This window comes from Ascaphus truei, unplaced genomic scaffold, assembly GCF_040206685.1.
Source record: "Ascaphus truei isolate aAscTru1 unplaced genomic scaffold, aAscTru1.hap1 HAP1_SCAFFOLD_426, whole genome shotgun sequence".
Taxonomy (NCBI): Eukaryota; Metazoa; Chordata; class Amphibia; order Anura; family Ascaphidae; genus Ascaphus; species Ascaphus truei.
Window position 1 is genome coordinate 301,158 of NW_027456757.1, and position 13,746 is coordinate 314,903.

The 13,746-nt window shown below is 43.1% G+C and overlaps 1 protein-coding gene across 1 annotated transcript; it reads right to left on the bottom strand.

Moving 5' to 3' along the window:
- Positions 1-278: 278 nt before the first annotated feature.
- Positions 279-12,569, bottom strand: LOC142484020 (uncharacterized). Its single transcript, XM_075583985.1, has 4 exons — positions 12,476-12,569; positions 3,480-3,557; positions 2,707-3,114; positions 279-592 (listed from the first exon to the last, which is right to left on the bottom strand). Exons 1-4 carry the CDS (start codon positions 12,567-12,569, stop codon positions 279-281), a joined length of 894 nt encoding a protein of 297 aa, XP_075440100.1.
- Between the last annotated feature and the right edge of the window lie 1,177 nt (positions 12,570-13,746).

Consider the following 13,746-nt stretch of genomic DNA (forward strand, 5'->3'; position numbering starts at 1 on the left):
CGTGAGGATCTCCGGCGTTGGGCGGAGTGCAGCATCTCGTGGATAGGGCGCATTCATAGCATAAAAATGAATCTCCTCCCGCGGATGCTGTACCTTTTCCAGGCCCTACCGATCCCCCTAGTAAAAGATGATATCCTTGCGTTACAGTCCCTAATAACAAAGTTTATCTGGGAGAAGAAAAGCCCACGAATTAAAAAAGAAATCTTGAGGAGGCCGACCTTGAGAGGAGGGTTGGGGGTGCCATGCTTGTTCGCTTATCACGAAGCAGCCCAGCTGAGTCAGATTGTGCAATGGCATTTAGACCCAAGTCTCCGAAGGTGGGTCGAGCTGGAGAAGGCGTGCTGCACACCAATAGAAATCCATAGTCTAATCTGGCTGGCCAAAAAGAATAGGTCCACCATACGAACGCCTCTGCAGGCGGTGGCTAGCTCCTTGAAAATATGGGAGGCAACCAAATTTAAATGTTTCCTTACATCTCCGAACTCCCTAATGACCCCAATTTGGGGGAACCCAGATTTTGCTCCTGGACTGGATAGCTCTAATTTCTCAAACTGGATACAAGCAGGGTATCTCCGACTAAAAGATCTGGAGGCTAGGCAGCACATTAAGTCATTTGCCCACATAAAAGAAGAAAAAGCACTTCCTAACGCGGAACTATTCAGGTACCTCCAGATCAGGGCTTTCTATAACGAAGCTCCAATTCGGCCCCGGAGAACAAATTTTGAGCAGCTCTGTTCAAGAGACACGGACACAAGGGGACTAACCTCTAGAATGTACAGGGAGGTAGTCTGCCCGGAGCCGAAGGTCCACCCCAGACTTAGTTACATGAGACAGTGGGAAACAGACTTAGGGGAGACATTAGAAGACGAGGACTGGGACAGGATCCTGCAGGCAGCAGCCAAAAGCTCTATCTGTACCACGTTAAAGGAGAACGCCTATAAAGTCCTGATGCGGTGGTATTATACTCCCACTAAATTATCTAAATTTGTCAAAGGCTACTCTCCGCTCTGCCCCAAACAGTGCGGAGACAGAGCGGACTTATGCCATATGCTGTGGTCTTGCACAAAGGTGGCGCCGATTTGGGCAGAAATTAGAGACTGGCTTCAACGTTTGTTGGAGGTGGAGATCCCCCTGGACCCATGGCTGTTCCTGCTGGGCAGACGGGTCAAGGGACTATCTAACGCCTCACATAAGCTAATCACACATTTGGCAACTGCCACCAGGTGCGAGATTGCAGCACTGTGGAAACAACCAATCCTCCCATGCATCCCCAAGATTAGAAATAGAATTTGGTTTGTTTGCCGGATGGAACAATTAACAAGTTTGGTTAATGACACCGGCCAAAATTATCTAAAAGTCTGGTCGCCCTGGCTGGCACAGACGGACATCCCGGGAATAGATAGTACCACAATATTGCAATGATAGCTGAGAAAGGCGCTCTCCGGTAACGAAAGGGATCCATGACGGCAGATTGACAGTATAGCATGGGGAGAGGGCGTGATAACGCCAATCAGCATCCACAATAGGGGACAGAGATAGACCACATGGAGCCACAGGGCGCTAGGCAGAGAGGCGTGTACACATAACCCCACGACATCCTCGCTGAGGAGCACACCCAACAGGAGAACTGGGAAAACTCGAAGCCGGTGCCGCTTCTGCAAGAAAGTCTTTATTGCACCACCCTCCCCCCCCCCCACCTGGTCTACCCTGTTTCCGAATCCCCGTGTTTGTCCTGTGAGTCTAGTACGTCTAGTTTTTGGTCGATTGTTAAAAATAAAAAAGTAAGGGTGATATTATAGAAGCCAATGGGAAGTGATAACATGTATGTTTGAATGCACCCAATAAAACCAAAGTTTCAAAAAAAAAAACATAAATATTTATAACACTATTCATTAATTAGGAGTGTTAACATTTCCAAAACTTCACGTGTACAAGAACATACTTGAAAGTTTGGAAACAACACACTCTTCAGCATACATACAATAGTAATTAGATAATCTGAAGTCAACAAAACAAGGCCAAAGACATATTTTCTGAATTATAACATTTATTTTTTTTGTTCCTTTTGCGAGCGAGTAACAGGCCTGCTTGTTGTCTCTTGAATTTCCCTTTTTCTTTTGCCACCAACTTTAGGCACAACAGAGCCACTTTGACTGGCCTCTGGCACTTCACGGGCAGGGCTTGTGGCCAGTGACTCACCTACAGGGCTTTTGGGCAGTGACTGTTCACCTACGGGGCTTGTGGCCAGTGACTCACCTACAGGGCTTGTGGCCAGTGACTCACCTACAGGGCTTGTGGGCAATGATTCACCTACAGGGCTTTTGGGCAGTGATTCACCTACAGGGCTTTTGGGCAGCGATTCACCTACAGGGCTTTTGGCCAGTGACTCACCTACAGGGCTTTTGGGTAGTGACTGTTCACGGACAGGGCTTGTGCCCACTGACACATGTGAGCTAGTTGGTAGACACTGCACAAGTGATGGTTGGTCTGTTTCATGTGTGTCTTTTGTTGTTTTTGACCAAAAACTGGTCAGTAGTAACTGCTTGTGTTTTGTTTTTGTGGGCTCCTTTGTAGGTGTCTGCTGCTGAATTTGTACAGATGGCAGCGGTAGGATGTCATCAGGAACCTGCACAGCAATGTCTGCTACTTGACCGGTAACATTTGGGCCTGGTGAATGAATATCAGATGAATGTGGTGAAAACTGACCTGCATGAACAGATCCTGGCTGGGAGGTGTTGAATTGTGGTACATTAGTCATTCTCCAGTAATTAGCTTGTGTTTGCTGAACAACTAATGCTTCGAATGAGGTGTTGATTTTTTGCAACTGTTTCGGCACTTCAATGAAGACTCTGTGGAGATGTGCCAATTGTGAAACTGTTTCTTCCTGCAGTGCAATCATCCTTTCCAGCACTGTCATGAAGTCAGAATGGCGACGATTTTCTGCTTCCACAATTTTTCCCTCAGAAGCTACAATTGCATCGTATGTCGTATTTGCTGGACGATTTGCCGGTAAAACAGTTTCAATTGGAACGTCTTCATGGTCACTTGCTTCTATTTGTGTGTCTATGGCGGTGGCGTCATCATCATCATCATCATAATCCTCTTCATCATGTTCTACAAATAAATGTACACATTATTAAATGTCATGTTAATCTCTGCTGTGTTACTATGTAATTGTACTGTGTCATAAGTAACAACTAACATGTTTCCATACGTTTTATAACCTCACATTAAAAACTACCTTGACTTAAGAATAATGTTTGGACTCAGTATGAAATATGAGTGAATGAAAACTTGCTGTAAACTCACAACTCCTACATGATAGTTAACATCACTAACACAATACAAGTTGCCTTACACTTCATTTTCACTGACACTAAGTAATCCTATTTAAAGAAGATGTGCAAAACAAATAATGAACATGACAACATAACATATAGAAGAGCACATATTATATGGCCACCAACTGATACACTCACCTTCTAGGTGTGTTGAGCTGGCTGACCCAGGTGAAGACACTTGTTCAGTCTCAGGTGACACATGTCCTTCAGGGGCAACTATATATAACAATAACATAAGTTTTACATTTACATGTGTAAATATTGAACAAACAGTTATTGTATGTTCTGTATTTATGAGTACCTAACAGCATCATTTCCTTAACCCAAAATGTGTGTGTGAAAGTGAACATAAATAGTTGTAATAACAATGTACATGCCTGTGTACTTAGAACTTTTGAGTTCCCTAACATAAAACATACTATGTTCCTGCAGTAATGCGTGAGGATAAATAGATAAAATTTGTACATAAAAATCATATGTTGTGTAGTGATATCAGTATCATAATGTACATAACTATCATGAGATGACCATTCACAATGGTTATCATGAAGGTGGTCATATTGCAAAAAGTGTTGTTTTTGGTAGAGGATATGTGTGGTACATTAATATAAGATGTGGCACACATGAATGTGGCTGTGACTAAACAAGACAACACATGCAGTGTGTGATAATGTGTCGTTGATAGTAGTAGTTCAACTATAGATATGAGTGAACTAATGTGTGACGTACGGTTTGATAAGTAATGAGTTGTTGGGGCATTTAGTAGCTAAAGTGAAGCTTTCAAATGAGTGTGATTAACTTCAGTTGTGCTAGTGAGGTTGTAAGAACGGTATTCCCTTCCCCAAAAAGCCTAATCAGCCACACCTTTCAATTACTTGAAACAGGTGAAAATGGTGTGAACAAAGTTGACCCTAAAATGAGGCTGTAATTAGTGTGTGTGCTGAACCCCACCCCCTCTGTTGAAGTGTATGCTGTGATGAGATATTAATTGCAGCTGCTTTAACACAATGGTAGATGAGCTAAATAGTCGTGTGCAGTTTTTAAGTTATGAAAACAATGACATAACATATGATACGTGTGCCTCATTATGCTGTCTGTATATGACTTAAATCAAAAATGGACCTTTTCATTAACAACTATAGATGTGTTAGTGCAAGTGATGTTTGTAGGCCGTTGCATGCAATATATTTGATGCATGCTTAAAATAGGCAGTAATGTCATGTTTGTCGGAGTAAAATAAATAAAATACACAATAATATTCTACATATTTCTGTTCTGTACCTGAAGCTAGTAATAATTTCTCATTAACATGTGTTACACATGTGTACTACCCTGTTGTTCCCCATCTTCGCCCACCATCAATTGCTTCCACTGCAGCAATGCATTTTGGGAATTCACATGTAAATGAGCACGCAATGGCACGTGCTATATTAGTTACTGCTTTTAGTAGGACTACAACATATATGTCTATTTTGAGATATATATATATATACAGAATCAGACATATACATATATAGATGCAGGTATGCTTATATTGTGAAGACAGTATAAAAAGCAGTGTAACTATGCAAAATAACTGTAAGCAACGACACGCCTAGTACAGTAATATTTCTCACCTGGTGGAAATTGTGAGGGGTAAATTCCTATATCACGGTCACCAGGTAAGCCTTCCACGACGACGGGAAGTAATTTTCCCCGAAGCAGCTCCTCCAATGTACTTAATATGAGACGTTGTGGTGTGGGCCCACCTCCAGTGCCAGTAGCATGCACGCGTTGGTGTTGTATTTTCTTTTTCAATTTGGACCTAATATCATCAAATCTCTTGTGACAATTCCGCTTGTCCCTCACATGATTCCCACACGCATTGACACCAATGACTATTGTGTCCCACATTTCTTTTCTGCTTGCTGAACTTGTCCGCCCTTGAAAAACATATAAAATATATAAGGTAAATTAATAATAATATAAGCACCAGTTTCCTACACTGCTAGCTGTTCCAAGAGATAGCAAACATGCTGTTTTATGTGTAATATGTGAAGCACATGAGCATTCACTACTAAAACTATACATGTAAGCAAGGTTGCATTCATATTGTATGCAGTTATGGCAAATTGACCGCCTGTGTTTAGTTGTCCTTGTAAGGCATGATAAAAAGCTGTGTTTCCAGACTAATTAACATAGAAAGATATTGTGAAGCCATATTTGCATATGAACAAAACTCAGATGACCTAGGATCACATGTATTTGAATAATAAATGTAAATGTACACTTACCTAGTAAATGTCCATATATACTGTCATAGTGCTCCAGAATGCCAGTGACAAGAGCTGTATTTTCCTGGTCATTGAAGCGAGGATTACGTGGCTTCTCCACACGTTTCTTCCGAGCAGGTTTAGGGTCAGAGCTTGGCTGGTGCTGACTGGACTCTCCTTCTTCCAATGGAAGAGCCTCCAAAAGCTGGCCACCAGCAAGCACGCCACCACCATCCACCCCATCAGCAACTGCGCCACCAGCAGCACTCCCAGCACCAGCACTCCCACTCCTAGCACCAGCACTCCCACTCCTAGCAACAGCACTCCCACTCCTAGCACCAGCACTCACACTCCTAGCACCAGCACTCCCAGCACCAGCACTCCCACTCCCAGCAACAGCACTCCCACTCCCAGCACCAGCACTCCCACTCCCAGCAACAGCACTCCCACTCCCAGCAACACCACTCGCAGCACCAGCACTCCCACTCCCTGCAACACCACTCTCACTCTCAGCAACATCACTCCCCTGAACAGTACGTTCACTCCGACGCGTACTCCCACGAGTAGCACTCCCACTCCCACCAGCATCACTCTTCCCACGCTTTGCGGGCATACTTCCAGCACTCACAAAAAACAGACAAGAAATGTACAGCCAATCACACGAAACACTTCCACATATAAAACAAGACAAAGATGTAAACAAAACAACAATGGACAAAGCTCACCCAATACACAACAAGTCTCTCAGTCAATATGCAAATGTTCAAACAGCCAGCTCTGTGCGTCTCTCTCTCTCTCACTCCCAACAACACAGAGAATGAATAGCAGTACACGTTGCCTTTAAATATGGCGCGCAATCCAAAACATGCTTGTTTCGCCTGATTCAGCAAGATTTGTGATTGGGCAACCTAACAGCACCCCGCCACGCACGCCGATACACCTGTGTGTGATCGGCTAATCATCGTGAGAGTGGGCGGATTTGTTTTCGGGTTGATTTTGAATGTATTCGGCACTTACTGCATACGGAGAGGAAAAAACGCCAATAACATGACTAATCGGTAAGCTTGCCGATTTCACATAATCGACGCTTACTGCATGAGGCCCATAGACTCTTTAACATCTCATCTATCCGCATATATTGACATATATTTGCAGAAATATGTTACCAAACTTCCCTCCTACTTAAAGGACACGATAGACATCTTACGTGTCCTAGATAATCAAGTGTGGGAGGAAGGATGCTTTTTGGTAACTTGTGACATCAAGTCACTGTATACCTGTATCAACCACAGAGACGGGCATGAAGCAGTTGATAGAGTACTATCACAAGATCCTGACATGCCCAATGAACAGGCAAATTTCATACTTGATGGAATAAAGTTCATCTTAGAACACAATTACTTTATGTTCGAGGGGACATATTATCTGCAAAAATGCGGCACCGCCATGGGCACAAAATTTGAACCCAGTTATGCAAACTTCCTCATGGGAGCATGGGAGGAAGACCATATCTGGTCCATTGCAGAGCTGGGTGTGAATTTGTGCCTATGGAGCATGGGTATCCAATCCGAGTTCTTAAAACTCTGCGATACCCATGCTCCACTACGCAAAATAAGGGTACGGGGGGCCCACCTTCCATGGGTTACACCTGACCTTATAGCACTCTACCAGTTCAGGGATGCCTTGTGGAAAAGCTACAAAGTAACTGGCACTACCAAGGATCTCAATCACTACAGGTGCATGCGGAACATGTGCACAAGGCAAACAAGGCATGCAAAAGCACAATATTACGCTGACAATCTCCACCAAAATACATCAAACCCAGCTAACTTCTGGAAGGTTATCAACAATATATTCCAGCCTCCTAACCATCAACAACCAAGTAATATCACTAAGGGGGATATTACTCTGACAAACCCCACTGACATTGCAAATGCATTCAATGATTACTTTGTGGGGTGTGCCACTAACTTATTAGCGAAACGCAGCACAAACCCCAAACCTGAATCTCATCCTGGGAGTACCCCTACAGTCCCACCCCCTCCCAACACTGCCCACAATTTTCAATTTAGCCCAGTATCTGAAGAGGAGATTACACAAGCGCTCCTCAAACTAAAACTAAGCAGCCAATGTGGACCCGACTTACTACAATCTAGGTTCCTACGACTTGGTGCCCCAGCCATTGCCAAACCAATTGCGTCCATAGTCAACTCTATCCTGTCTGCAGGCCATATCCCTAAGACCTGGAAAACTGCCAGAGTTGTCCCAATCTTCAAAAGTGGGGACAAAAACACTGCCTCAAACTACAGGCCAATCTCACTTCTCCCAATTCTATCCAAAGTAATGGAAAAATGTGTCCACTCCCAATTAAGCGATTTCTACACCAAGACAAATTTCCCTAGCCAATTCCAGTCTGGGTTTCGTCCCAAACACTCCACCGTAACTACCCTGCTAAAAGTTTGCAATGAAATCCAGTGTGGAATGGAACGGGGACAACTCACTGGTGCAGTATTCATAGATTTTGCAAAGGCTTTTGACACAGTTGATCATGATATCCTGCTTAACAAACTCCAGAGCTCTGGAATAGGGAAACATGCTTTAAACTGGTTTCAGTCCTACCTATCAGGAAGATCCCAACATGTGTCCATCTCAGGCTCTAACTCCAACCCCCTGGATATCACCTGTGGTGTCCCGCAAGGCTCTGTTCTGGGGCCCCTACTCTTCTCAGTGTTCATTAATGATCTTCCCACAGCTTGTAAGGAAGCCTCAATACACATGTATGCAGATGACACAATCCTATATGCACACAGCCATAGCCTCTCTGACCTTCAACACATACTTCAGTCTGACTTTTTGAGACTTGAAAACTGGATTTCCCAAAACAAACTGTTTTTAAACACTGACAAGACTGTAACAATGGTATTTGGGACCAAGACTAAATTTGTAAAGATTCCAGTGACTGAGCTCCTGATTCGAACCAACGCTAACACCACCCTAACACCTGTCACTAGTTTTAAATACCAGGGCTTATGGTTTGACTCCCACTTAACATTCGGGATGCACATTGATACCCTGACAACCAAGACCTATGCCAAACTAGGGGTTCTTTACAGGAACAAATCCTCCCTAAGTCTCCTGGTCAGAAAGCGTATTGCACAGCAGATGCTAATGCCAATTATTGACTATGGAGACACAGTATATGGCTCGGCTCCTCAAACCCACCTTAGCAAACTTGACACCCTCTACAATTCAATTTGTCGTTCTGTTCTCCAATGCAACTACAACACACATCACTGCGAAATGCTCAAAGAACTAGATTGGTCATCACTAGAGTCTAGGCGCAAAGTTCACCTTTCCTGTCTCACCCTCAAATACTTTCTGGGCAAGCTACCCAGCTACCTGAACAAGCTCCTCACCCCTACCACATACAGCACCTATCACCTGAGATCAGACTCCAAAAGACTATTCATGGTCCCAAGGCTCAACAAAGTATTCGGACGTTCCTCCTTCTCCTTCCGTGCACCCCAAAACTGGAACAACCTACCAGAGACTCTCATATCCACCACCAGTTTAAGTTCTTTCAAATCTAAGGCTGTCTCACACTTTAATCTGGTCTGTAACTGTTTCATACGCTCATAATATATATTTTCTTTAACTGTGCACGCAATGTCTTGTACATTTATGTAACTGTACTTGTAACCATGTATTATTTGTTTTACTCTGTGCCCAGGACATACTTGAAAACGAGAGGTAACTCTCAATGTATTACTTCCTGGTAAAATATTTTATAAATAAATAAATAAATATGGCGCAGATATATAGATGATATAATATTCATTTGGAAAGGAGATGAGGAAGGACTTAAGCAGTTTACCCATTATCTAAATGATAACCTACTAAATTTGGAGTTTACGTGTGAATATAGTCAAGAAAAAGTAGATTTTTTAGATCTAACAATCTACATTGAAGATGGGTTAATCAAAACCAAAACCTTCTTTAAGAGTGTAGATACAAATAATTATATATCCACTAAGAGCTGCCACCATCCTAAATGGCTACAGAATGTCCCATATGGACAAATAAGGCGGATAAAGAGAAATTGTTCTGAGGCTAATAACTTTCACACACAATCAGCTCTTTTACAAGACAGGTTCAGAGAAAAAGATTATGATGATAGAATTATCCAAAATGCCATAACAAAAGTAGAGGGTTTAGATAGAAAAGATCTATTATATAACAGTAAAATATAGGTTTGAAAAAGACCTTTGATTTCTCATTTTTAACAAATTATAATAGACAGTCTGAAAAAATCTCCAATATAATCCACAAACACTGGCATATTGTTAAAAATGATCCTGTACTTGGGGAAATTGTTCCTGAAAAACCTACTGTAATTTTGAAAAGAGCAAAAGCGCTTAAAGACAATTTGGCCCCTAGTGCTCTACCAAAAATGGCCATTGATGGTAATAGATGGTTGACAAAAACAAAAGGTTTTTTTGGCTGCACCACGTGTAGGGCTTGCAAACATAGGTCTGAGGATAAATTCAGTTTTGCCTCCAATGTTACGGGACAACGGTTTCACATTAAACAACTTTTAACATGCAAATCGGACTATGTTGTATATTTTATATATTGTCCCTGTGGATTACAATATGTAGGCCAAACATCAAGAACAGTCAAAACACGCATTCTAGAACATATTGGGAATGTAAGACGAGGGCTTACCACACATTACTTGTCAACCCATTTTATACACAAGCATAATGGTGATTCATCAGGCCTTAAATTTACAGTATTGGAACAAGTATGACCACATTGGAGAGGTGGGGACAGGAGTGTCGCTTTAAGAAAGAGAGAGAGCTTCTGGACTTTTACTCTGAAATCACTTGTACCATTAGGTCTGAATATAGATTTTGAATTAAGTGCTTTTTTGTGAACTATGTATGAACGTTGCAATGGCAGCTTAGACACCTTGCCCTCCATTTTGACTATTTGTAAAGCTAATGCAAATAAGAACACTTACAGTATAGTGTGAAAATGTTGTGTTACAATCTGTGTACTAATCAAGTTTTTTCTTGTTTTTTGAGATACATCAATCGCCAACCTTTTCGTGATTAGGGAAATAAATGGGGATATATTGTGTTTTACGAAACAATTTTAGATAGAATATGTATTTTATACGTAGTACTTTTTCATTGTTGCAATAGTTTATATTTTCCTATTGTAATGAGAAGTACTTCCGACAGTTATGTTTTATTAAAGTTATATTAGCTATGTTTATTAAAGATATAATAGGCTGTATTTTAACTGAATTGTATAACACTGCTGTGATACCTCTTAATTTGCGGGAGAGCATATGTGGCTCATTACCTAATTATTTAGAGATGTGACATTTTGACCAATAGGAGGAAAGGTCATTATCAGTCAAAAGGGTATATAAAGTATCCTATATGGGTTAGAGTTACTCCTGACGAAGCCGTCATCACGCACGGCGAAACGCGTAGAGCGTAACCCCCAGTGTTAGATCCAGAGGGAGAGACTGCTGTGGAGTTCCGGTGGCATCTACCACACGAGTTGAGAGAACCGGATGTGACGTATCGGCTCCAGCAGTGCAGGTCGGAGGTCGGTGGATGCGGCAGCAGTGTGCGGGGATTCCGAGAACGCGACTCGGACGAACATCTATACCATACACAAATGCTGTTAAACATCTGATATCTCGTAAGCCTCCAATTTTATCACTGTCGGATAAAAGTTTGGCATTTTATTTTTGACTCTGTGTCTCTGTCCTGGACGCACTTACCTCCTGTTTTTTGCTCCTTGTTGCTAGTCTATGGATGAAGTGTATACCATCTAGCGTCTTATGCTCTCAAGAGAGCTCTGCCATTTTTAAGTGTATTTTATCATTACGTTTTGCACTATGGTATTTTGTTTATTTTTCCTATAGGTAATGATGCTCCCCTGACTTATTCTATTTTAAGCAGGGGTCAAAGCCAGGGAAATCCAAAGTAACACAGGAGCAGGAAACAACAGGAGCACAGAGGGAGTACAGCATAGGTCAGGTACACACAGGGAATCAGGAACTATGCAGAGCGGGGAAGAGGTGGACAGACAGGGGTTATAAAGGGAGGTGCCTTAATGGCAGAGAGGGGAGGAGTGGAGAGAGAAGTGGGAGAAGCAGGAGATAGGTTAGGGGGAGGAGAGGAGGAGACAGAAGGGGCAGTCCTGGGAATGGCCTGTATAGCTTGGGAGGCGGAGACAAGGGGAACCTGATAAGGAGAGTCTGTGCGCGCGGCCCCTGTAAGCTGGGGGTGCACGCGCACAGGTTGCAACACAGGCGCGGCCCGCACGGAGCAGGGGAAGACCGCAGGAGGGGGACGGAGCCCAGAGAAGGGGAACGCACGCGAGGCCTGTGCCCGCGCGATGGCCAGCAAAGGCAGGGAGGAGCATGTCCGCGCGTCCTCCGTGGGCTGAGGGGGTGCACGCACCGGACGCGTCACCAGGCGCGGGCACCACGGAACGCCGCGCCGCGGGCACCACGCGAGGAGGCAACGGGACGGATCTACCGTGGGGGAGAGGGAGCGGGGAGGATCAAGGCAGGGGTTAAGGGAGCGCGTGGGTATGCGGGAGCTGCGGGGAACGTGCTGCGGCAAGGGGAGAGAGGTAGAGGGTGAAGGAGAGGAGTGGGAAGGAGTAGAAAGGGTGACAGGAGATGGGAGAGAGGGACAAGGAGGGGAAGGAATCTCCTGAGTCGTCACAATACTTTTTTCCAATAAATTAATTTGATAAACTCTTGTATTTCGAGTTGATCCCTTTGGTGTTAGCCCAGGTCTCCCGTGGCTTCTTCCTCAAGCAATGTGTCCAGTTTATTAACATTATTCTTACTCTCAAGATGTTCTTCTGTCTGGGGAACAATGTCCCCGCCATGAGCATTCCCAAACTCACTTCTCCTCACCTTCCTCTCCTTACAAGATTTCATCTCAACGACAAATAGAAAGGGTCAAAGTCAATATGGGACTGCTATTCGACACGGTTACTACTGTAAATACAGAAGTGTATAGAATAAGGGCAAACATTACCGGATCAATAACTAGATCTACAATAATATCTTCGTGTGAGACAAATGTGACTTATTAATATGTAACTAGTGAGCAAGGAATGTTCGGAACTCCTCCCAAAGTGTGAATAATGAGTAATGTGTGTATACAGTATACAGTCATGTGAAAAAGAAAGTACACCCTCTTTGGTTTTACATATCAGGACATAATAACAATCATCTGTTCCTTAGCAGGTCTACAAATTAGATAAATTCAACCTCAGATGAACATCACATGACATATTACAGTGTCATGATTTATTTAACAAAAATAAAGCCAAAATGGAGAAGCCATGTGTGAAAAACTAAGTACACCCTTACTGCTTCCATAGGAATTAAGATGCTAAGTAGCAGACATGTGCTGCTAATCAAATGCCCTTGATTAATTGATGATCAGCATGTGTGACCACCTCTATAAAAGCCGAAGTTTTAGCAATTTGCTGGTCTGGAGCACTCAGGTGTGTGTTAACACAATGCCAAGGAGGAAAGACATCAGCAATGATCTTAGAGAAGCAATTGTTGCTGCCCATCAATCTGGGAAGTGTTATAAGGCCATTTTCAAACAATTTAAAGTCCATCATTCTACAGTGAGAAAGATTATTAAAAAGTGGAAAACATTCAAGACAGTTGCCAATCTTCCCAGGAGTGGACATCCCAGCAAATTCACCCCAAGGTCAGACCGTGCAATGCTCAGAGAAATTGCAAAAAAAACAAGAGTTACATCTCAGACTCTACAGGCCTCAGTTAGCATGTTAAATGTTAAAGTTTATGACTGTAAGAATCCGCGCTGCGGGTATACCTGTTTCTTCCTCCCATCCTACACCTCTTCCTAACTCTCCTCCTGCCTTCCTTGACTCTTTTTCCACTGTCTCAGAGGAGGATGTGTCGCTGTTGATCGCCTCTTCTCCAGCTACCACTTGCCCTCTTGACCCCATTCCCTCCCATCTCCTAAAACCTCTTGCTCCTACTATAATCCCTATGCTCATACACATTTTTAACTTCTCCCTCTGCTCTGGAACCTTTCCATCCTCCCTCAAACATACAACAGTTATACCATTAC